At 36.1% G+C, this 26,541-nt stretch overlaps 2 protein-coding genes across 4 annotated transcripts in view; one reads left to right on the top strand and one right to left on the bottom strand.

Annotated features, from left to right (window-relative positions):
- LOC127868559 (nucleolin-like) overlaps positions 1-1,482 on the bottom strand; it is a 33,849-nt gene extending 32,367 nt beyond the window's left edge. For both annotated transcript variants that reach the window (XM_052410428.1, XM_052410429.1), the window contains exon 1: positions 1,340-1,482. In XM_052410428.1, coding sequence (XP_052266388.1) covers positions 1,340-1,366 — 27 coding nt within the window. In that variant the 5' untranslated portion in view covers positions 1,367-1,482. The remainder of the gene's footprint in view (positions 1-1,339) is intronic.
- Positions 1,483-9,050: 7,568 nt separating this feature from the next.
- Positions 9,051-26,541, top strand: part of LOC127868552 (aconitate hydratase, mitochondrial-like) — a 35,013-nt gene continuing 17,522 nt past the window's right edge. Inside the window, exons 1-5 of one of the 2 annotated variants that reach the window (XM_052410408.1) lie at positions 9,076-9,141; positions 16,013-16,075; positions 19,274-19,312; positions 23,246-23,392; positions 26,117-26,188. In XM_052410408.1, coding sequence (XP_052266368.1) covers positions 9,112-9,141; positions 16,013-16,075; positions 19,274-19,312; positions 23,246-23,392; positions 26,117-26,188 — 351 coding nt within the window. In that variant the 5' untranslated portion in view covers positions 9,076-9,111. Of the gene's footprint in view, positions 9,142-16,012; positions 16,076-19,273; positions 19,313-23,245; positions 23,393-26,116; positions 26,189-26,541 lie in introns of both variants that reach the window. The other variant, XM_052410409.1, reaches the window with a different exon arrangement.

Genomic DNA, 26,541 nt, shown 5'->3' with positions numbered 1-26,541 from the left:
GGTTCCAATTGGTTTTTTGGCATAATATTTGCTATTATGACTCATTTCAAACTACGATAAGGTTACAAACCGACGTAAAACAGTACGCTGGCTGCCTGGCAAAAGAACCGGAAACAGTAACAACTCTATTGATTGAATGCGCTGAATAATAAAACCCGAAATTAATCGAGCGCATGGTTACACACAACTATACGATTTTCTTTGTTCGCTCGCCGAAAGTTGGTTTTTTACGAAACTTTCTATCGTTTTGAGAAAAAATTCGGACGCTGATTGGGATTTTTCCAGATGCCGATTGGGAATTTGGGAATTTTCGCTCGATTGGGAAAGTACCATTTTGGGAATTTGGGAATTTTCGTTCGATTGGGAAAGTACCGTTTACCGGTACTTTATAAAGAAGGAGGAAAATCGCTGTGTTTGCTACTTAAAAAAGCATAATCATTGAAACAAAACAGTGATACTTGTCTGACTACGTTGTCGCTGTCAACAACATAATCTAGATTGATGTTAAATTCAGTCATCCATTTTTTAACTGTTTTGAGAGCTGCTGTCAGTGTGGCTTTCTCCGTACTTTTTGGAGCTTTAAGTTTCTTTGCTGTCTCAGCGTCCATGGACGCCAGCCTCTTCAGAAATGTGTCCATGATTGATCAACGTTTTTGATCGTGCAGACGGAAAGATTTTTAGAAAGTCGCGATCACCGAGACGCTTATTATCCGCAAGTGCCTAGCGAACCATAGCTCTTACCAGAGTAGCTTCCCTTGAATCTTACAACACCTACAAGAACAATGGCGGCAGAATGTGTTGATGCAATTCTTTTAAATCGTTTAATTTAAGCAAGATTTTAAAAATGGGAGTCGTGATTATAGAAAGTAATTATCTCTCAATACATAAAGGATTTATGGAAAAACAGGTTTGAGAAATCTAAAATTTCGGCTCGCAGAAAATTGCAAGCTTTATATTTTTCAACTTGTTATCCATAAAAGTATACATTTTTGATAGGGACCGAAACTTAGCTCGCAAACTCCGAGCGAGATTTAAGGATAGGGAGTTGAAAAATTTCAAGCTTGCAATTTTCTGCGAGTCGAAATTTCAGATTTCTCAAACATGCTATTCTTTTTTCGTCATTCGTGGTTGACGGTCCCTTTAAAAGGCACAATCCACGTTATAACCTTAGGACATATATAGCTGAATTTAACTAGCATTGACTAGATGATGTTTCGTGCGAGATAGTTTTGGAACGAACACGGAACAGACCATGCCGAAAGTGTTCTTCACATAATACAAGAAATACAAAGTTTTAGTTACAGATTCATACTATATTTTTATAACACATAAACATTACCCTTCCACGAGATTTTCTTGGTGGCATATTATTGCAGAAATAAAGTGAATAAACAAATTTATAAGATATTCAGTGAATGATTTTGTCCCCACGCTTTCCGTGTGATGGCGCTACAGAAAACGATTCCGAATAATAGCGTTGGGTTACACGTAACTATAATAATCAGGTAGTAATGCATCCACGGCGCCATCTCTGTCTGTCTGTCTGTCTGTCTGTCTGTCTGTCTGTCTGTCTGTCTGTCTGTCTGTCTGTCTGTCTGTCTGTCTGTCTGTCTGTCTGTCTGGTCTGGTCTGATCTGGTATGTCTGTCTGTCTGTCTGTCTGTCTGTCTGTCTGTCTGTCTGTCTGTCTGTCTGTCTGTCTGTCTGTCTGTCTGTCTGTCTGTCTGTCTGTCTGTCTGTCTGTCTGTCTGTCTGTCTGTCTGTCTGTCTGTCTGTCTCATAGTACTGCCTTACGCCTCTCGCGAGCATTATGGGCAGGGTGCGCGTTGGCTGTTAGTAAAGTAAAAGAGTAAAGTTGAGAAAGATATCTTTCAGCAAAGTAAGAATTTGTACAATTAGGATAGTGTTGTTAGGTGATTTGAAGATTTAAAAGTCATATAGTATACAAGGGATAAAAATGGATAAAAACAATTTCCATGGGTTTAGTGGCTAAGTTTGGCTACTGCCTGCTTGAAGCTCTCAAGATCAGGCAGCTTTGCGACGAGGTGGGGTAACCTGTTCCACAGGACTGTGGTGTGGGGGGAAGACAGAGTACTTAAAATAATCATAACATGTGTGGACTTGACGGAGACTGAGGGGATGCATTTGTCTGTTAACATGGTTGGGGCTTCAAGATAAGATGGGAGGGATTTGGCCACAAGATGCTGGTAGACTTTGTAGAAAAGGACAAGTTTGGCATCTATGAGTCTGTTCTCGAGGGTGCGCCAGTTGGGTGTATTTTGCAGACGTGTGACACTGGTGTAATGGGAGTAGTCATTTTTGACCCATCTGACTGCTCGCCGCTGAATCATTTCTATGTTGTGCTTGTTGACCTGAGTGTGTGGTGACCATACGGGGAAAGCATATTCAAGTTGCGGACGTACTAGTGTTTGATATGATAGTGATTTGACCTTTTCATGTTTTGTCTTGATGTTACGTTTGAGGAAACCTAATGTTTTGTTTGCATTTGTTGTGATCCTGGAGATATGTGTGTTCCAATTTAAATCATGGCAAATGTCAACACCAAGGTATTTTGCGTCCTTAACTGGGGATAGGATTTGACCATGGAGCTTGTATTGGTACGCAATGGGCTTACGATTCCGTGTGACATGGAGAACCTGGCACTTGCCAGGGTTAAACTCCATGTCCCATAGCTCTTCCCATTTCTCTAGTTTACGGAGATCGTCTTGTAACCTTTGGCAGTCCGCCTCGGATGTCACTGTAAGATAGATGGCAGTGTCATCAGCGAAGAGGCGTACTTGGGATGTAACAAGGGAAGGGAGGTCATTTATGTATAGGAGGAAGAGGAGAGGGCCGAGGATAGATCCCTGAGGCACTCCAGAGGTAACCGGGACTTGGTCAGACTTAATACCATCTACTACAACTAATTGGGATCTGCCAATTAGGAAAGACTGGATCCAGGATATGGTCTGATCAGAAGCACCATGTTCCTTAAGTTTATGAAGTAATTTGAGGTGATTGACTTTGTCGAAGGCTTTACTAAAATCCAGTAGGATAAGGTCGGTCTGTTTACCGAATGCAAGAGTTTTCGCTAAGTCATCCACTAACTCCACAAGCTGAGTCTCACAGGACCGCCTTTCGCGGAACCCGTGTTGCAGCTCGTAGAGTATGCCGTGTTTGGTAAAGTGTGTGGATAGGCTAGATGCGATAATGTGTTCTAGGAGTTTGCATAGGACACATGTAAGTGATATGGGCCTATAGTTTGCTGGGTCGCTAGTTTCACCTTTTTTAAATTGAGGAGAGACGTTTGCCTTCGTCCAATCGGATGGAAGTTGACCAGAGTCTAAGGATTTTTGGAAAATCAGTGACACTCGCTAGGTCAAGGATCTCATGCCGGAGTTCCTTGAGGACAATGGGTCTGATCATATCTGGGCCAGCAGCCTTATCCATTTTAAGGTTTTGAAGTAATTTCAGGACACCTTTGCGGTCTATTTCTATTTTGGGCATGGTGGGGTAGGGTGAATTTCCTAGGGTATTTCTGCATAGCTGTGATAGGGACAGAGGGGAGACTCCTGAGAAGACAGATTGGAATTGCCGGTTCAGGATATTAGCTTTACCAAGGCTTTCTGAGATAAGGTTTCCGCTTGTCTGACATTTGAGTGGGAAAATACCTCGAGTGTCTTGTTTGGCATTGTTTATGATGGAATACAGCTTTTTAGTGTTGAATTTGTTGGAGTGAGTGTCTGCATGTTGTATATCTAGGATGTGTTCAATGTATAGTTCATATGACCTTTTTATTTAGGATTGAATGAGGTGTTTGATGGTTCTGAATTTCCTAGTGTGGGGGTTTTGACCTTTGTGTTTTTTGACCTTTTGAAATAGGGAGTCCCTTTATCTGATTAGTCTTTTTATGTCTTGGGTAACCCAGGGGAGAAATCTTTTGGAGCCTACTTTTTTGATGGGGACAAATTTTGAGATACCTTCCTGGATAAGGAAGGACTCCACGCAGAGTTGTCGTTCCTTGCTCTCACATACAATCAGTTAATGGTTCCAGTCAAATCTCTGCTCGGAGGTTGCCCCGGAGCAACAATATGACTGTTTCCTAATCCAGTAGCTGGTTCGAAAGTCACAAAACAGCTATAAAACGTGTTTCGGTTTAAAGTGAATGTTTGGTTGGCTGATTCAAGAGAAATCACTCCGAACTTTGACCACAACACTGCGTCGGTGTACAGCGTATAGGACGTAACGCTGTATTGTATAAGGAATTCCGGATTACTCATTGCATATTCATACGACACCTTGACGCACATTTTTGCCCAGTTAGAATTACGCGTTGAAATCCATCTCGCAGAATTCCAGGGTCAGTACTCGGTCACTAAAGCTCGATTGGTCATTGTCGGCTCGGGTACAACTTACATGTACCCCGGGTACTCTTAAGTATACTTACATGTACCCCGGATACGAAATATACTAAAACGTACCCGGGAATTTTGACGCTAAATCAGTCGTTTTTTTAATTAATTATGTTCACAATTATGTCAATTTTCTGTTAAATGGCCTCTATATTATCGAAACTCGTACTCAAAACGCATGTTGATGCAGTTATTTTAAAAGAGAAGTTTGTTTAAAATAAACAATATCGTTTTACGCTAATCGGTAGCGCGTTTTACGACATCGGATTTTAGGCGAGAATACAACTCGGTAACAATCTTATATCGACCGGGTACGTTTTAATATATTTAACGTACCCGGGTACATGTAAGTATACTTAAGAGTACCCGGGGTACATGTAAGTAGTACCCGAGCCGAAAATGACCAATCGAGCGTCACGCTCGATTGGTCAACTAAATCGTCAGGGAAGACGTAATAGACCATCGATAAACGTTATTTAAACATTATTGCTTTCACGATGAGGAAACAAACACTACCGAAATAGTGTAGTGTCATGATAACAGGGAAATCGTTAAATTATGTAACCACAAATGTTTGCCGTACTCGGTTAGCCCGTCTGAGAATTGCTACCGAAATCCTGAATACCGGTAGGCTGTCGAAATTTGCCAGTTTGCTATAAATTACACATTTTGACTTCATTTTCTATCAAAAAGTATTGTGCTTAGATGTTCCATTTACGAGACGAAATGTAATTATTTAAGACACGCGTCATGAGCTACATGCGACCAGGGTTGCTATAGCCCAGCATGCGCATCTTGCATTCTGGTCAGGAGATACCTAATGAGACCATGAAGCCTTGCGTGATTTTAAAGGCCAACATGCCTTAATACCCTTTTTCGCATGACGCGACTCCAAAAGTGTGATTTGAAAGTGTCGAAAGAAAACTTTGTGTTAATCAAATATTTACATACCATATATTTCAATGACGGAGAAATAAACTTATGATAATTCTTGTGAAGACACATAAGGTGTGATCTCCCCTAGTATAATTTTTTATATGCGAACACTATTGTGTGGTTTGAATAAACGTGCACTTCATACACACATTTCATGCAGTGGATATGCGACTAACAAGTGGAAAAAAAGACAGTAAAACCTTTGGTTTTCAATAAAATTATTAAAAAACGTAAATTTTCCAAATGTATTTAAAAGTCAGTATATTCGCCGACTATCTTTTTAACAGATATTGGTTGCTTTCAATAAAAAAGTAGTGCAGCCCGACAATTAAATTTTATTTCTTGCTTGATGAAACAAAATGCTTTTGACATCCTCCAAGCTGTTGTGTGTGTTTTTTGTTTTTTTTTTGTATTTTGTAAGCCTCGGGAATTCAAAGCTGGTAAGGTGGCTGCCACGTAGTGGAAATGGTGTCCGCTTAGCGACAGGCAGGTCTTGGGATACATCCTGAAATGAGAGCGTTCTTTAGATTACTTTTTAATGGGCCTTTTACAGATTTTTGCATGTATTGAAGTTTGTCATTAAATGCTTTATATTGATAAATGTAAAAATTTGATCTAAAAAGCTCCAGTAAAAAATCAATAAAATAAAAAAAAATAAAAAAGTAACCCTCAACAGGGCTCGAACCACTGACCCCTGGGGTCCTGGAGTAAAAGTCTACCACTTAGACCACTCGGCCATCCGTGCTCATACAATGAGTCATGTATTTTATACTTTATATAAGCAATCCTCGTAGTTTCACAAAATAAAACGACATCAACAGAACTCTCCAAATTATTCAATCGTTTCACGGTGCAACGCTTTATAATGTTCAGGTTTTTAAATCGTCATAAGATGCATATAATGGCTATTTTAGAGTATGGCAAATGTTCAGTATTACTGTTTCGTCACAAATATCATAACTACAACGAAAATGTGCGAATCTTAAACAATTTTTATTTTATTTTGTCAATTTACCAAAGCGTGAAAAGGCCCCTTAAAGACACCAAGTTCTGATCCGACCCATGGAACGGATTGTCTCATCTAAGTTTTACTAGCTGCACCAAAGCTAGCTAAAGTTGTTGATTATAGAATTAACTGATATAACATAATCGAAACAATATGCTGTATCAAATAATAAAACATAGAGTTATCAATGTATAATTATGTAGAACGACAGCAGACTTGTTTTGCAATTGAAATATATAATAAATACAGGTTTCTTGCAGAGTATATATTTTCTTTCGCCGACTATTGTCGCCTAGTACAGTATAAAATTCTGTCGCAACTAAACACTAATTAATTTGTCGAAACAATATCTTATAAGTAACACAATTTATTATCAATAAAAACAATATAATCATGCTAGTTTTGTAACAAGCGTATACAGGGCGGGGTGCGTATGCGGGAGCTGACTACGTTTCAGTGAGGTTAGTTGGAACTGACTTACACAATGGCGTTTTTCGTGATTTTGGGTAGAGAGTAGCGGGTTTTTTCACCCGGTAAGCCATTATATATTTATTTATTTTTTAATAAATACGCCTTTTCAGCTCTACGGTGATTGTGCTTCCCTCGATTTTTTGTTTCAATATCATATACATCGGAATAAAAAAGTAATTGATGGTAAACCGTTCATAAATTTGTTATTTATTACTTGATCTTCGAGATTTTTGATGTACGTTTATCATTTTATCTTATAATTAACAATTTATGCGCATGCGAACTGTAAAGTATCACATAAATCACGATTATTGTATTTACCCTAACGCGCTTTTATCTCTACTAATTAATTTATTGCCGAAATATTGTGGTTTAACCCCCTTTTCCGGAACTGACATTTCGGTAGCTGACTTCTACGATCTTGAAACCACAAACCGAGGGAAGTAAAACACATAAGAGCCATTTTAACACTCGCCCAAAAGTCAAAATGTATATATTGGGCAAATAAGCCGATTTATAAATCATTAGGCTAGTTTGTCCAAGATAGGAAGTGGGGTATCATATAGGGTGTGTACACTCTGACGAGAAAAGAGAACAGGAACTGAGCGATCCCGACACGCTCCAAACCACCAACATATGTCATGGACGCCGCCGAGTCAAAGCTGCCGGAAGTCAGAGATGTCATAAGAAAGGCAAGAACAAGATCAGCAGCGGATACGAACGGAATCTTGTACAAAGTATAAAAGAATTTCCCGAGACTTTGAGAGAGAATATGGATACAAGATGGTGTAGAATAAGGGACAGTTAACAGACTGCTGGTTACTGTCAGAGGGCTGCTTCGTACCAAAATACTATTTCCCTTATGAATGTTGAGCGAAATTAGTTGTTCTTGTCCATTCAAGCAACGCGGCATTCTTAGTACATGTTGGCAAACAAGTATATTGATACTTCAGTGCAAAAGGGATAAGTTCCAGGGATCTCAGGATGTCTTGAACGCAGCAGCGTGTTAACACCGCTCATACAGGAAACCAGATGAGATCAGACGGTATTGTGGCTGGACTTAGCCAATGCCTATGGAACAGTCCCCCACAAGCTTTTAGACCAAACACTGAAGAAATATTTTGTACCTGAGATGGTTCAACAAATGCTGAAACATGAATTTGACAACTTCAATATGCGCTTTACAGTATCTGACTTTACAACGTCATAGCAACGCCTCGAGGTTGGTATAGTTACCTTTTGTACTATGACTGTCAGTAGAGATAGTACTCTGCAGCGCTGGACCTGATGGTGAAAAAAGCAGAGAAGATGAGTCGAGGTCAAATAACCATATCATGTATACGCCTGCCACTAATAATTAAGAGCCTTCATAGTTGACATGACAATAAAAGCTAGGGCCTAAGTTATCACCCTGTAATAAACATTAACTACTTTCCAATAAAAACCGGAAATCATGAAAATGATCGTCGTGATTTTCATTAATAAAAAGTAAATAAATTAAAACTTCTTAAAATTGAAAAACATTAATTGTCAAAGACTTCTTGGGGGGTTTTCGTCACGACACAATGAGGAGGGCCGATACTATGAGAATAAGGGATACTTTAGATTTAGAATTGCCAACAACTACCTCAACATAAACAATACATGCAATGACTATTTTTGCCTTACAACGTCCCATTCCTAGCTGATTAAGCACGGAGGAGAGGCAACGACTTCAGCAATGACGGCACTATGCAAAAAGATCTGGGAGGTAAAGTGGCCCAATGAGTGGCAATACCCCTACCGAAAAAGGGCAACTTCAAGTTGTGCGAGGATTATCCGCTCAACGTACTGAGGAAACCGTCCTGGGGATCGGGTAAACGGCTGGTGACGACAAGAGTGGCCATAAAGGCGGCGCAGCGCGCTAGGAGCAGAAAGAGCATCTTTGCTAAATTATCAGCAAACCCTTGGAGTTACCTTTAAGGACAACCAGACATGAATTGTCTTTAAAGTGTCTACCAGTGCACATTATAAGGCCTCATTGGTCATCGTGCACTGGTCTATTTGGATCAAAGTTATCTATTTGGCGAAGTAGCCGGTGTAAATTTGACCTACTTTGGCTCAAAATTAAATGTATTCTCCTGAAAGATCACATGGGAAGGTCGATACTTAATGACGTGACTTGAAGACGCAGGAACGACCTGTATTAAACTAATAATTACTGAACAACAACATCAAACGTCGGTCTTTATGCAAACGTGTTGTATGTAACCTCATAATTTGTGACGTCATCAGGTTGGAGGTGACCATGGCTTACTTGCTAAGAAACTCAAGAAAGGTTGCAGTTTTGTCTAAAAGGATTTACCTGATTTTGTTCAAGTTCATTTTCGTTTTAATTGAAAAGCACCACGCAGATTTCTATATGGAATAACATAGCGTTAAGCTGTGCTTTGACTAGACAGACGTATATGTTACAAGTGGGTGGGGGTGGACGAAGAAGAATAGCTTTCGGATGAGTGCTGGACGAAGAACTCTAATGATAATGTGTGATAAACCCGTGTATTACACTCAGTGCATAGTTTGTTAAATGTGTCGATATGAGTTGTTTGCACCCCCCCCCCTCCCGTGCACCCAACCTGTAGGATGACTTGTTCCCTCCATTATAATTCATTGCTTCATCTTGCTTAGTGGTACACTTGGGCAGTTATCCGCTTTATCAGACATTCATTTTTCTTGGAGCATATTCAATAGAGTTAGTTTTGTTCAAGGCCAAATGTGGTGTTATATTTTTCACTATTGTAAAAAGTTCTACTCAATTCTACCCCGCATTCTCCATAAGTAATTGCTATTTCACTTACCGTAATTGCTCTATGTTTTCGGACACTAAGTTTTCGGACACCCCCTTTTTTAGCAAAAATAATTATTTTTCGTGACTCTTTATTTTCGGACACACGAGTTTTCGTCCGTTATTTATGTCTCTAACGTTTCGGACAGTATATTTTACAGCGCTATTTTACCAAATTACGAACCTGTTTTCGATATCTAATGACACTTAGATCATGGGGTTTTACAACCAGATTAACATCATAAAACATTGTGGGTGCATGCCTGAGGGCAATGGACCATTACATTTGCGTTATTGGGTATATAGCCTTGTAAACCGGTATTAAACAATGGTTTCGCCCGATAGCATAAGCGTTATGACAATTATCATGGGTATTGCCAATTAACAGTTCAATTATCTACCGCATTGGTACTACCCCTTCTCAGTAAAATAACTGTGACAAATACTAAATATATCAAATTGTGATGTACCCTATTACAAGTTTTACGAACAATGGAAGGTGTTACACAACAACTATCGGAAATGAACAAACAAAGAATTCATAGTTTGCTTTTTTTATTGCGTTAATTACAGGTTCATACAAGCGTGTATCGGTACATCACATGCTAATTTTTGAACTCGTTGGTCAAGATACAACCTTGAAGTAACTTTCTGTAAAATAAATTAAGCATTTACAATTATTTAAAATGCAGAGCAAACATGTATAACTGTAATTTATACTATACGGCATGGTATTTTACAAGCGCGTGCTATTACCGGTAGTCGTTGATACAATTGATGCTATTTTCGGACACTTCCTTTTTCGACTCTAAGTTTTCGGACACCTGTAATTTGTTAATATTTTTCGTATCTAAGTTTTCGGACACGAAAAAAATTAATTATTTTTAAGTGTCCGAAAACATAGAGTGATTACGGTAAAAGGGGACAAAAATATAGACTGCACTCATCCTGCAGGACAAGTGCCTTAAATTTTTCAATCATGCAAACACATGCACTAGTCCTTCAAATCTGTTTGAAAGAAAGATTCTGAGGGGCTGATATGCACAGCTTCCAATAGCTTTCAAAAGATAGAAGTCCTCACCATCAAGCCTTAAATTTTGGATGTTGCAGACATAAAGTTAAAGTCCCACTTTTATTTCACAGGGGTGTCAATTCAATTGCAGGGGTTTTTTTTAGAAAGAGGGGAAGACGCTGGGTAAAAGGGGAAAATCGAGCGCGAAAGAGACATAATTGGGGAAAAAATAAAAACTGTTCATTTCAATGTCTCTAACTCACCTACAGACTTCAGGGGGTTTTTTTAAGAAAAAGAGGCATGTCTCTGGCCTTTTTGTTCTTAAACACATGAACAAGTATGATATTAAAGTCAAAGTCCTAAATAAAGTTGCAGGTGTAGATCTAATAATGGGAAATGTTTTCAACTGGGGCCGGGGAACGATGTCAATATCTATGTTAGCGTTTCCGATCGCCAAAATCGCCAAAGGCGATTGAATCTTTCAGCTGGCGATTAAAGTTTAAAATGTTTTTGAAAATGGCGATTGCAAAAAAACCCTGATATTTCTCTTTAAGTATATAATATTTCCTACTTTTAAAGAGAACTCGGCACCGATTTCCACATGTAATCGCCATAAAAGCTCCAGGTGGTAATAGATAGTCCATTGATAAGAGATAGCCGGATGCCCGTATCTTATATTCAAGCCACATAACACAGTCGTGTATGCTGACAGATTCCTCATGGGAAATTTTCGGGTAACTTTCCAGTCGCCAAACTGTGCTATTTAACATCCAATCGGTTACGAAAATGTTTATGGAGGCGGAGTTATATAGCGATTATTATTTTTGATTGACGTCTGTCACAGATTAAGCGTTTATCCCAGGTTCATTAACAATGAATCACAGTTGTAGCATTAATACGTGATATAAAACCGGTAAATAAAGCAGTACATAATTTAAAGACGGTTTCGGGCATCATCATCACACCTATTTACCGTACTGTAAACAATCATTAATTATGAGAAGTTAATTGCAATTGTTGAGCAGTGTAAAATTACTTACGAGTAAGTTGTAAAAAACAAAACCCGTTAATAATTTGATGCGGTAACAAATTCAATCCAGTGCGTGTATATTTTATCATGTCTATTTGTAGAACTGATTTACACCGTTTTTCTACAGCCACGTGATAATAACTATTCACTATGCATTAATACCGGTATGCCATGTAAAACCCGTGTTATAAGAAAGAGGGCAAAATTATTGCTGTCGTCTGCAATGACAAGTTCTACGCATGCAAAGCAAGACCCACCCAATCAAAGACCGGGGCATATCTGAAAGTTCTAATATTGTATACCGTTTGTGCCAGTGCATGAAAATAAATATAAATGAAAAATAAAAAACAACATGAAATTATTTGATTTCAGGTAACAAATAATTTATTTAAATGTGACTTCATTGATAATTTAATAGTAAATACAGTCATTGTTGATACCTATAGATTCATGATAATGATTATGTCGTTCATTGAGCAAATAAGGTTATAATGTGGGTCGTTATTGTAGTGCTGAAATTTGGCTACTAATTTGTTTTCCTTAGCGCCAACCTAGAATATTATGATTTCAATTTCATGATGAATGGGTTGACGATCTAGATCAGCTACAGTATTGGAAGGGAAAGGTGCGGCAGCTGCCGATTGTCTACTTTCACTTTCACAATAATCCGACAGTATTAATCGATGTTGATTACATGTACCTCCGAATCCTGCTGGGTTTCAACTGTTTTTGATGATTCATTCTTAAAAATGCGTCAACTCAATATTTTTCGAGTCCGAACGTTTTATTTTGTTCGTGTATGAACGCCAATTGTGAGACTTTTTTCTGTTTTAACGTTTATATCTTGGCTTTCACATAACCCGGATGAAAATTCGACTGGTTTCCGGTAATTAATTGACGAAACACCCTTCTCGCGCAAGACAGGAATCCAGTAAAAAAGTCACATGATTAATACGATTAGTTGCCCGGTTTCCATGACGTAATTTAAGAGCTATATATAGAATCACTGGGATTCCCAGATTTGAGTGTTCGTCGGGAGAGAGAGAGAGAGAGCGAGATCGTTGTACATAGGACAAATTGGATAAGTGTCGACTTCCCAAAAGAAAAAAAACATTTCTTTGAGGGTAAAATATTATACTTTGGTGAACAATTATATTTTTGGAGGGGAAATGGTATTTTTAGGGGAAAAATTCTGGTAGGGGAAGACGCCGACAGGCTTTTTCCGCCCTATGCCACGGGTCCGAAATTCGGCCCCATTCCCAATGCAAATCTGGTTGTTTTTTTCCCAATTGAAAAAAAAATTCCCAATTAAAAAAAAAAAAAAAAAAATTTTTTTTTTTTTTTTTTTTTACCCTTTAAATATATAAGTTGACCTGATCTGGTGTAGAAAATAGAAAGTATTGCATAATTAAATTATCTGTTGCCTTGAATTTGTTTTAAGAACTGTAAAATATGTTAATGATTATTTAAGACTTTCCTTTTTTTCCTCAAAATCCGGCGCTTCCCGCGATTTTTTTCACCTCAAAAAGGCCAAGCCTTTTCCCCAAATTCAGATTAAAAAACCTGCACTAATCACACATGTTCATAATATTTTGTAAAATTTTAATAATAAGTTATCAAAATAGTCGTTATTTACCAGTTAACGGCTTCTTTGAAATATAAGAAACACTGTTTTAAATAATTTACATGCGATAATTTTTCCCAATTGAGCCAATTTTGCGATTAATTTTTTTCCCAAAATGGGGGTTTTCACGACGCGAAATTCCCAAAATTCCAGTGTGGCGTTTTCCCAAAATGGAGCGGAAAAAGCCTGGCCGAATATTGGCGTCACTTTCTTAGTAAAAAAACCCCCTGCATTGTCTGGATTATTCCATAAATCCGGGGTTTAGCCATCCAGGATCGGTCTTGAGATCAGTGTAAATCTGAGTAGGTTTTTTTAAGGGACGGGAGTAGGGACAAATTTGGCAGAGTGTGCGATCATTTGAAAAGAATAGGCCAAATGTTATAGTTTCCTCGGCATCTTGGAAAATTGCGCTCAGTACTGATTTTACATGGTCTTTTATTTATTGATTTCTGATTGGTTAGCGTCTGGCTAGAACTTGAACTGTAACTGAACTGACAAACATCTTCTCTACTTTCCGAAAAGCTTGCAATTCTGCAAAATGTTGGAATTTTAAATTATAGATATAAACCAAAAACAAGCACAGCAATAGCAAATTGAAAAACAATATGATAACCAAAATATATTTTGATTGCTCATTTGCTAGGTTACTGGTTTTAATTTTCTGCTGTCAAATATTATAAATATTTCATTTCATTTGCAATAGACGTATCTCGATATGTTTTGGGACAATAATTTTTGGATACGGTATTGTTCGTCAATTTTAATTTGTTTTCAAAATTCTTTAATACATTTTTTAAAATAAAATGACAAATACACATGTGGTGTTACGGCTGTTCCGATTTATAATATTTCCCATTGTACTCCCCAGAAATTGCAACAAGAATGACTAAAAAAGAACAATAAGCTATGGCTCAGGAGATGGAATCTGCCCTTTATCCTTGTTGGGGACCTATGGCCTAAGACTCCAGACTTCAAATTTGGGACACTTGACACCCCTGATTTTAATACTTTGTAAACTCTACCATATGTGCTGATTTCTGGATAAATACACGTTCCAACTCTATCCATTATCATATTATTCAGTATAATTAAGATTTATATTTTCAAAACAAAATATTACCCAAATTTACGATAATGTGTATTGGAAAAAACACAAACATATGCCATTCAAAGCAAGTGCATAAACAAAGTGTATTGTGGTATGGAGGAATTCCCATTGAACATGCATGAATAAAGTAAGGCGATGTGCAAGCATCGAGCACTGTTCATATTAAGTCATAACAAACAACCAACGGGTGAATTTTAATTTAGATTGGATGTAAAAAAGAAGATTTCGTAAAAATGAAAGTGATTTTTAGAGGATTCAAAATGTATTTCTGTAAATCTTAAAGAGTACCTATTAAAAACTTGCAGGCCTTTTCCGCCCTATGCCACGGGTCCGAATATCGGCCCCATTCCCAATGCAAATCTGGTTGTTTTTTCCCAATTGAAAAAAAAAATCCCAATTCAAAATTTTTTTTTTTTTTTTTTTTAAACCTTCTATATATGTTAACCTGATCCAGTGTAGAAAATAGAAAACTATTGCATAATTGAATTATCTGTTGTCTTTAATGTGTTTTAAAAACAGTAAAATATGTTAAATTGATTATTTCAGACTTTCCTTATTTTCCCCAAAATCCGGCGTTTTGTGCGATTTTTTTCCCCTCAAAAAAGGCCAGGCCCTTTCCCCAAAATCAGATTAAAAAAACCTGCACTTATCACACATGTTCATAATATTTTGTAAAATTTTAATAATATGTTATCAAAATAGTCATTATTTACCAGTTAACGGCTTCTTTGAAATATAAGAAACACTATTAACATGCAATTATTTTTCCTAATTGAGCCAGTTTTGCGATTAATGTTTTTCCCAAAATGGGGTTTTTCACGACGCGAAATTCTCAAAATTCCAGTGTGGCGTTTTCCCAAAACGGAGCATAAAAGGCCTGACATGACACATCTTTTTTATATAAAACATTCTTGTTTCCATGTATCAATTTAGGCCCTTAAATTAATCGCAATATAATAGTGTTATATTGAACTGCACAACTTTTAACCGAAAATGAATCATTACACCCACTCTTTCCATGCTGAAAACATAGTGGCTGTACGTTTGCAGCATAATTTATGGGAGTTTTTATCCGGTCAGAGGTTCGATACGAAATAATGAGCATTGTTTATTTGAAGCTATAATTTGTACAGGTCGCGTTAACAGGCTGAATGTCAAGATTTACTGTTGGATTTGTGTGTATAAAATTTACAATTACAGCTTCAAGTTCATTCGAGTCATACTTTCAAAACAGATATTCTTTTAGAAAGGGATTTTATTAAAGAGTCTTACTTGTCAGATATAACATGTTTTATATCAGATTTGTTCACTCGTACTGTAGGATGAGAGCTTTTGGGAATTTCATTCATGCTTTCAAGATTTCATTCGTCAATATGATCGGACAAGTGGAATTTTTGTCCTCTGCTTTATTTGTTTATTGTAATCAAAATAAAACTCATTTATTATATTTGATATTGTATCGGTATAAACACACAATTGCTTTTATTTGCATATTGAAGGCTTTATATGTTCTTAAGGTTTTTTTCTTCTATTAAAAATCAAATTCAGTCACTGTCTGCTTTATTTCAATGTTACTGTGCTTTGCTTCAGGCCCTGGGTGGACTATCATGTTCCACAAGATTCATCCATGCCTCTCCAGTGGCAGCCCAAAAGGTGTGTATGTGACATTGTCTCAAATGATGAGTCTTCTTAATGTATTATTACAAGGCTCTTATTGTACTGTTCTCAGGGCTTTTTTCTTTCATAGAGAAAAATGGCAATTTCACAATTTCGACACAGGCATTTCACAAATCTAGGGCTTAAAACTGTCAAAAATGTCCATTTCACAATTAAAAACAACAATATGATTTCATATTTTACATATTAAAGAGAGATAAGATATTGACAGTGGTTAACTTTTTCTATGGTTTTAGATAGAGTTTACCGTTCAGAATATTGTTGATCTAAATGTGTTATTTGTTGAAAGAAAGTGTCAACACAATACAAATATGATTTTAATGCATTATTTAAAGACATTTTAATATGATATTAAACATGCTTTACTATTCTAATTCAAACTGAATAATACCCGTGAGCCTGGGGCCAGTACATTTTGACCTAGGCAACTCAAATTCAAAAGTTAGTAGTCCAGCTGGGCAACTTGCTTTTTTTTAGCTTGAAACAATTCAGTGCAGTTAAACATTTAATGAAATTGGCGACTGTGAGTTAATAGTTAGTTTAATACAATTCATTTATCAAAGCCAATGAAATGATTTAACTCAGACTTATATTAGGACATAATACACAGAAAATTTGTCAATTAAGCAATGTTGTTGTTTAGTTATCTTTTATTTTATTTAAAGAAAGTCTTATATACACATGACACTACATGTACATCGTACTGGGCTCGTTAGTCTTTAGCTGGTCAACCAACATGCTAAAGATGGTTGCCTGTGTGGGCAACCAATTGTAAAACGTTAGTTTCCATCCCTGATGCACTTGAATTTTCTAAGAAGGAAAACAAAGCGCTGACTTAATGTTGCTTGAGAGCCAGAGGTGATAATCGGCCCGCAGAGTGAATGATTTTTCATTCAGGGCCGATTATCACTTCCGGCCCTCAAGCAACGATGGCATTAATGTCTTTAATACTTTATCTCTGTTAACTGTACTATTTATTTCAGAACCAGCTTTCCATACTTTAATTTTCATTCAATTGATCACGCAATTTATGACGTATCTCATGTGACATAATTTCTGTGACGAAACACAGTTTAAGCTAGACTCTCCGGATTTTAGGACAATTCTGTTGTGGAGGATTTATATTTAACAGTTAAATATTTTTAGCATCGAACAATTCCAAAACTTATTTCAGATTGTGTGTTTGTCATGCATTATTAGGAATCAATTTTGTCTAATCACTCCAACAAGTCATTCGATTTCGTAAATCGTGTTTTGGGTGAAAGTGGTTAGCAATCGATACAATTGTTTAAAAAAATGTGATTTAAAATCAATATAAAACTAGAAATGGCGCGGCAGAGGCCGACGCGTATCCCCACGCCACATTTTTGACCCAGGGGGCACCCCAGGGTTGGTAATGGGACCATGCATAATTGAGATTGACCGTATTGTCATAAGAGATGTTCAGTATCAATTGGAAGTGAATCAGTGTAGAAATGAAGAAGTTTATGTAAAATAACATAAAATGAGATGTGTTTGTCAGAAACACAATGCCCCCTCCTGCGCCGCTTTTAATTATTTAAAAAAAAATCATTTGGCAGGTTCATTACTTACCTCCCTTTAAAGCTTATAACTTCCCTTGGATTTGTTTTTTTTTTACCTTTGACCTTGAAGGATTACCTTGACCTTTCACCACTCAAAATGTGCAGCCCCATGAGATACACATGCATGCCAAATATCAAGTTGCTATCTTCAATATTGCAAAAGTTATGGCCAATGCACCATACTGGGGGCATAAAAATGAGTGAAAATCTTTGACCCGACCCCACTTTTTACCCAGGGTTCAGATCAAAATTCCAAATAGTGCAGGGTCGCACATATGCTCATAGCTACCATGTGTGTAAGTTTCAAGGTTCTAGTGCTTATAGTGTAGGAGGAGATAGTGGCCAGGATGGACGGACAGACAGACAGACAGAAGGACAGACTGACGGCTAAGATAACCACAATATCCCCAAGCGTGGGAATTATTATTGTACCGTGTTAATTAATATATGTCAAGTGTATATTTAAAGTACGCTGTACCACTTTTTACTCAGCATAAAGATAACAAAACGTTATGACATGTGGCTATTGAAAATAACTTGCCTCAAAAGAAGTTGCAAATCGCTTATGCCAAAGGCTGGTATCACAATTTTTTGGTGGATTTACAAGCTTTTGGAATTGCTTCTTTCGTTTCTTGCTGGACTTGCTCCAAGCTGTACAAAAAAAAATACACCAAAATGCACTAAACTCTTTACATCAGTTATATTCACTTCATGTAAGAACATTGGAATCTTGAGAACAATCTTGCTGTGACAAATTTATGGCGGACATCTTAAAGGGACCTTTTCACATTTTGATAAACTGACAGAATTGAAAACATTGTTTCAGATTTGCAAATTTTCGTTGAAGTTATGTTTTTTGCAAAGAAACAATAAAACTTAGCATTTACCATGCGCTAAAATATCACTCATACTCATCTTTTGAGAATTTAACAACTTTAAAATTATAAAGCCTTCCAAACACGAAACAAATGTATAATTTGGAAAAGTCTTTTGTTATTAACCAGGTTTTCCGAAGGAAAAAACTGGTTATTAGATTGGCGAATGCGGGCGGGCTTGCTGGCTGGCTGGCGGGCTGGCGGGCGGGCGGAACAAGCTTGTCCGGGCCATAACTTTGTCATTCATTGTGAGATTTGAAAATTATTTGGCACATTTGTTAACCATCATTAGACGGTGTGTCGCGCGAAAAAATTACGTCAATATCTCCAAGGTCAAGGTCACACTTTGAGTTCAAAGGTAAAAAATAGCCAAAAATGAGCTTGTCTGGGCTATAACTATGTCATTCATTATGAGATTTTAAAATCATTTGGCACATTTGTTCACCATCATGGGACGGTGTGTCGCACGAAAGAATCACGTCAATATCTCCAATGTCAAGATAGATTTATTTTAAAACAAACTTACAAAGGGGGTTAATTTTGTTTGTTCATTTCAAAAGTTCAGTTTGAGTTGTCTCCCTTAATCAGATTTTTTTTCACAATGAAAACCTGGTTTTGTGACAATTTTGTCCCTTGTCCTTATATTTTGTGAGGATTTTTACGAGGATTGCTTATATAAAGTGTAAAATACAGTCATGCTCTTCAAATTTGCACAGATGACCGATTGGGTTAAGTGGCTGACATTTACTCCAAGGGTAAGTGGTTCAAGACCAGGTGTTGATTTCTTTTTTTGTTCTTTCTTTAATTACATTTTTGTTTTAAACTGGACTGTTTTAGTTCCGATGTTTACATTTATCAATTGAAAGCATTTAATGACTAACTTGAAAACATGCAAAAATCTGTGAAAAGGTCCCAATAAAGATTACAGACAATTAGATTTCTTTTTCTACAGCTAAGAATGAGTTATTTATAGGTAACAAATATAACTAGAATAGACCACTAAAAAATAATTCAAACCTTCATTCATATAAGTTTAACTGAAATACAAAATGTATATACATGTTTATAATACATCAGAGCTATTTCGATAAATATTGATCTTGAAATAATTTGGCAGCTGTTTATAAACAATTATGCCATTATAATAAAACTTAATTAACAAGCTTAATAAAGATCATATTAAACTAGAAATGGTGCGGCAGAGGCCGACGCGTATCCCCACGCCGCATGTTTGACCCAGGGGGCGCCCCAGGGTTGTAAATGGGACCATGCATAGTTGAGATTGACTGTATTGTCATAAGAGATGTTAAGTATCAATTGGAAGTAAATCAGTGTAGAAATGAAGAAGTTAATGTAAAATAACATAAAAAATGAGTGAAAATGCTCATAGCTACCATGTGTGTAAGTTTCAAGGTTCTAGTGCTAATAGTGTAGGTGGAGATAGTGACCAGGACAGATGGACATACGGCGGAGTTAACCACAATATGCCCACGCTTTTAAAAAAACGTGGGGATAATAACGGATGGAATAACAAAAAAGGACGGAATTGCACATCGTTGTTATTTTATTGTTATAAACATCGAATTTAAGTTCTCGAGGTAATTGTTTCTTTAACTATAATTTTTGCTGTTCGATGAATCCTGTTAAAGCTCAAATAGAGGCATATATCTAATGTACAGAAGAGTTTCAGTTTCAATCGATATTTGTATTATCCAAACTGTGTGCTACGTGTTGTTAACATTATGTTCGATTCTTTCGTTTAGTTGTGGTTAATTGTATTGATCACTGTTGGCTGAGACTGAATGAATGTGGACGACATTTTGTTTTACGTAACGCGTTGGCCGTAACGTCAAGTGCTTTTGTTCCAGGGCCGATTATCGATTATCAACATTTGGTCCTGCAGGGCCAAACATGATAAGCACCTTGCTTTGACCGATAATCACGTGCATTCGAGTCAATTTTGTTACTATATATAGTAACATAAGTATTAATGTAAAACTTAACTACGCTACAAAAACAAGGTATTATATCACTTATTCCAAAACCTGGAAAAAACTTAGAATCCTTATCAAACTGGCGCCCGATTAGTTTACTAAACAATGATTATAAAATTGCAACTAAAAGTATAGCAAACAGAATAAAAAAAATATTACCAGCAATCATTTCAAGATCTCAATCTGGTTTCATAAAAGGACGTTACATTGGTGAAAACGTTCGTCTTATCCAAGAATGCATAAACTATTTCAACAATTCAAATAATCCTGGTCTAATTTTCTTTGCAGACCTCGAAAAGGCATTCGATTCGCTTGATCATTCATTTATGTTCTCTTGCTTAGAAAATATGAACTTTGGTGAAAGTCTCATTCAATGGGTCAAACTATTTTATACCGATATTAACAGTTTAATCATGAACAATGGCTTCTTTTCAAACAGTTTTAACATCGAACGAGGGGTTCGACAAGGATGTCCACTCTCATCATCGCTATTTATTATCTGCATCGAGTATCTATCACATCACATCCAATCAAATAAACACATAAAAGGCATATCACTAGAACCTGACGAAGAAATCAAACAGTCCCTATTTGCTGACGATGCAACTTATTTTTTAAACGACACTTACGATTCTTTCCATAACCTAATAGAATCGCTAACCCTTTACGGAATGACATCGGGTCTGAAACTAAACAAAAGTAAATGTACTGTGCTACGAGTAGGTAAATTAAAACAAAATAATGTCCAATATAAAAAAGAAATGAAATTTAATTGGACATCCGATGAAGCCACAACGTTAGGAATTACTTTCACAAATAATGAAAAAGATACAGTTCTTAAAAACATACTACCTAAATTACAGAATTTTAAAAACTGCTTAAAATCATGGCATCACCGTAAACTTACACTTATCGGAAAAAACACAGTATTGAAAACGTTTGCACTTCCTAAATTAATTTATGTATTAACAGTCCTCCCAAATCCACCAAATGATATTATTAACGATATAAAATCAGCAATATTTAATTTCATATGGGACGGTAAGCCTGATAAAATAAAACGAACTCAGTTAATTCAATCTGTAGAAAATGGAGGTATCCAATTAACGAACATTGACTCATTCTTGAATGCAATCAAATGCAGCTGGGTTAAAAGATACCTAGATAATGCCAATACAAGTAAATGGAAATTATTCTATCAGAAAATTCTAAAAAAATATGGTGACTCCTTACTCTTTGAATGTAACATCAGCAATACTATCTTACATGAAATTGCAAACGAAAACATTTTTCTGTCTGATGTTCTATCAGCATGGAGTGATGTCACTCATAACCTAGAAACCCAAACAAGCAGCAAAACTATTCTATGGAACAATAAAGACATAACTTCAAACAATAAGACGTTTTTCTATAAAGATTGGTTTGAACGAAGCATTAAATATGTCGACCAATTATATGACTACAGAATTAAGGATTTCTACTCTTTTAATGATATATGCTACATATACGGAATACCTTCAAATAATTTTTTGAAGTACTACACATTAATCAAAAGCATACCCATACATATTAAATCTAAAATCAATACATATAATACACCATGTACTCAAACAACATTCGTAGAAAATATACTTGGAAAAAAAAAAAAAAACAAATAAAATATTTTACACACTACAAATTAAAAACCCTACAGAAAACTCAAAAACCCAAAATAAATGGCAAGTCCTTTTCGGAGTACATGAACTTAATTGGGAACACATATTTACCATGCCATATAAAGCAACTATTGAAAGCACTCTGAGAAATTTTCAATATAAATACATTCATAGAATTATAGCTACAAATAAATATCTCTTTAAATGCAAATTAACTAATTCAAATCTGTGTGACTTCTGCAGTGAAAACATCGAAACTATAGAACACCTGTTTTGGGAGTGCAAACACATCCAGCCTATTTGGAATCAATTAACATCTTTTCTTGAACAACAGCAACTAAACGTTAAACTATCTTTCTTAAATGTAAGTTTCGGAATTTACTCATTGAAATCAAAAGATTGTAATAATATTGTGAATTTTATTCTTATAATGATGAAATTGTTCATCTTTAACATGAAGTTCAAAAAACAAGTACCAAATTTTAATTGTTTTATCTATAGTCTCAAACTTAAAGTCCAGATTGAGAAAGAAATAGCCCTCAGTAATGACACATTACAAAACTTTGAACAAAAATGGAATCGGATTAAATTCTCATGATGTTTGTCCACTTATATACTTTTCACACTAATGTAAGTTTATCTTTCTAAAATATTTTTGTATGTTTTTTTTTTTTTCAATCTTATAAGATCATTTTGAATATACAACGAAACACACAAGTCCAGTATGCTTTCTTCCGACTTTATACAACTCATCATTTATCATAACAATTCTTCTATTATTTTTTTCTTTTCTCTTTAAAAAAAATACATATTAGCATATCTTGTATAACATGTCTGAACTTTACTGCTTTGTACAATCACTATGTTGTATATATTCATATATACATTGTATGTATTATATTGAATAAAAAAAAAAAAAAAAAAAAAAAAAAAAAAAAAATTAATGTAAATTATTCAATTGTTATTTATCATTGCATGACACAGAACATAGTTACACAACAAAGTTTAGCAAAATGACCATAGGTTATACTTTTTACAGGTTGCTATGAGCTTGTTAGAGCCAGATCAGCACATTGATTATGACAAAATATCAAGTAGAGTGGAAGTTGTGAAAAAGAAGCTTGGAAGACCTTTAACTCTATCAGAAAAGATCCTCTATGGCCACTTAGATGATCCACAGAAGCAGGTATGTAATTGAGTATGTTAATACTGTATGTTGTGCTTAGTGTTCAATAGTCAAAAATATTTTCTTCAGAAGGAGCCCTTGATTGTAAGATATGTTTATGTTTCTTTACCGTTCCCATACAGCTTGTTTTTTCATCCAAATGAAAATTTATTTTAACAAGAGCACTGCATAACGGGTGCCAACGCTCGGCTGCGAAAGCTTGTCAGAATTTTTTTATATTTTTTTTAGAGGTCATGGTGACCTTGACCTTTGACCTATTTACCCAAAATTGGGTGTGGCGTGTAGAACTCATCAAGGTGCATCTACTTATGAAGTTTCAAAGTTGTAGGTGAAAACACTTTGATTTTAGAGCCAATGTTAAGGTAATAGCACGACGCCTATGGCGGACCGCGGACGACAAGCTGGCTATGACAATACCTCGGGTTTTCTCCCAAAACAGCCAAGCTAAAAATGGGTGTGGTGTGTAGAAATGAGGAAGGTGAATGTACATATGAAGTTTAAAAGTTGTAGGTGGAAGCACTTTTATTGTAGAGGCTATGTTAAAGTTTTATAATAGAGGTCACAGTGACCTTGACCTTTGACCTAGTGACCCAAAAATGGGTGTGGCGTGAAGAACTTATCAAGGTGCATGTACATATGAAGTTTCAAAGTTGTAGGTGGAAGCACTTTGATATAAGAGCGAATGTAAAGGTTTATGTTAAAGTTTTATATTAGAGGTCACAGTGACCTTGACCTTTGACCTAGTGACCCATAAAATGGGTGTGGCGTGTAGAACTCATCAAGGTGCATCTACATATTAAGTTTCAAAGTTGTAGGTGGAAGCACTTCGATTTTAGAGCCTATGTTAAAGTTTAATATAAGAGGTCACAGTGACCTTGACCTTTGAACTAGTGACCCAAATATGGGTGTGGCATGTAGAACTCATCAAGGCGCTTCTTCATATGAAGTTTCAAAGTTGTAGGTTGAAGCACTTTGATTTAAGAGCCAATGTTAAGGTTTTAGCATGACGCCTACGGAAGACGACGAGCTGGCTATGACAATACCTCGGGTTTTCTCCGAAAACAGCCGAGCTAAAAAATCATTGAAGGAAATCAATCAACCGTACAAGTATCTGTGTGCAGGACTAATGTGCTCATTATCAGAGGGGGTAATCACGTGACAAACAAGATGGCCACGTCCATGCAGAGGCAGGTATTTTTCGTCGTTTTATACTAGGGATGGCAACGGTTAACCGGTTATCAGTTTCTTAAGGAGGTTAACCGATTACAAAAATAATATTAGGTTACTCTTGCAGAAAACGCATTTTTTGTGGAACGCAATAAATGCTCAAGTCGTAAGTTTTGTTTTACTTCATTTCACTGTATTGGCTAATCCGCTTACTAGTATCTGATCGCAAATTATCGGCAATTACCACTCTGTGATGCCCCCCTGTTGATCAAAAGCGATTAGAGTTGTAACCCATTGGGGTGCAGCGGATTAATGAGCAGGCACACCAGCAATCAGCACCTACTCTGCAGTGTGTAGCTGGACACTGTGATTACACCCAATCACTGTTGTTTTAATAACAATTGCAAACTTAAACGCCCTAATAAGGACATTAAGTATAAACAGGTCTTAAACAGAGGTTTGAAAACCATTTTGCCCATTGCAAAATATATTGCGCTAATTGGCAATTGTTATTAATCAGCAAACTGTTAATGCACCTAATTCTTAACGGATAATGGTGTTAATAAAACATAATTCAAATTCTGCACTAGCTTTTATTGATCAAGATGTAGAACAATAATTATGTGTAAATGACATGAAGCTAATATTACAAAAAAGAAATATCACAGTTCACTGGCAAGCATATAAAAAATGTCGGAAATAACTTTCAGAAATGACTAAGTATTAGATTTAAAATGAATAATATTAAATTTAGAATTTGAATTCCCAATTTAAAGGACCAACAAAATTTGTAAAGAAACAGTATTTAGTTGATAAAATAATTAAAGTAATTAGGTTACAACACAATCAACAAGACAGAGTTTATTTGCATGAACATGTAATTGTTTATAAACGTATACGTTTTTCGGAATTTTTTTATTTATGTGGTACAAAGACAGTCTGTTAACCGGTTAACCGCTCGAATATCGAAACAGGTTAACCGTTGACGGATTTGCTTAGGTTTGCCTTCCCTATTTTATACCCTTTATTACTAGTATTATTTGCTTTTATTCCGCTCAATTTCCAGCTATATTAGGAAGAAAGTAACTGGCTTTTATTTCATAGTAATATTCGCTCTATATCTCGACTTCTCGTGCGAAATTTCTTAGAGGGATAACCTAATTAGGGCTCCACTAAGAAAATTTGCGGGAAGTAAAGTCAAGATATAAAACGAATTTAAATACGAAATAAATGCTAATCACCTTTTTACTGATATGGCTGGAAAGTGAGCGTCATTTAAAAAATAAACAGTAGTAATAAAGGGTATAAAACGGCGAAGAATAACTGTCTCGGTATGGACGTCGCCATCTTGACTGTCACGTTATTGCCCCCTCTGATTATGATGTCAAAAAAAATTGTGAGTTTATTTTCATGTTTCTTGTTTGAACTATCAGTTCCCTATTGAATGATAACAGTGTGCTAATAAAAAATAATACTTGAAAGGTATGGAGGAACCTGTGTACTGTACATAAATGTTATATGATAATTTATAAATTGGTTATCTCTGAACTTTTACAGGATATTGTCCGTGGTCAGAGTTACCTAAAGCTGCGTCCTGACAGAGTAGCTATGCAAGATGCCACTGCTCAGGTATATTGTTTGTTAACATAAAATTGGCTTTAAAACTTAAATAATTGGTCAGTGGCATTCGTGACATGCAGCGACATGTTTTGTTTAGATGAAATTCCTATACTGAATACATAATTTTAAGCTTACTGGAGTACATAGGGCTCATAGGGAGCTTTTAGGATAATGTGCTTTCTCTCCTCTGTCAGTGCCAGAGTGTGGGCATTCGCAAGCAAAGGTGACCATCTTTCAAAGTTTATCAAATCTTGTATGTTGCATGCATAGGTAGAGCATAAGAGCGGAAAATAGATCTTAAAAAATGAAAACTTAAAAATCTTCTCTGAAGATTCCACAAAGAAAAGGGGTTTACAATTTTG

This window comes from Dreissena polymorpha, chromosome 2, assembly GCF_020536995.1.
Source record: "Dreissena polymorpha isolate Duluth1 chromosome 2, UMN_Dpol_1.0, whole genome shotgun sequence".
Taxonomy (NCBI): Eukaryota; Metazoa; Mollusca; class Bivalvia; order Myida; family Dreissenidae; genus Dreissena; species Dreissena polymorpha.
The sequence above is the reverse complement of the archived record's forward strand: the minus strand, read 5'-3'. Positions and strand labels throughout refer to the sequence as shown.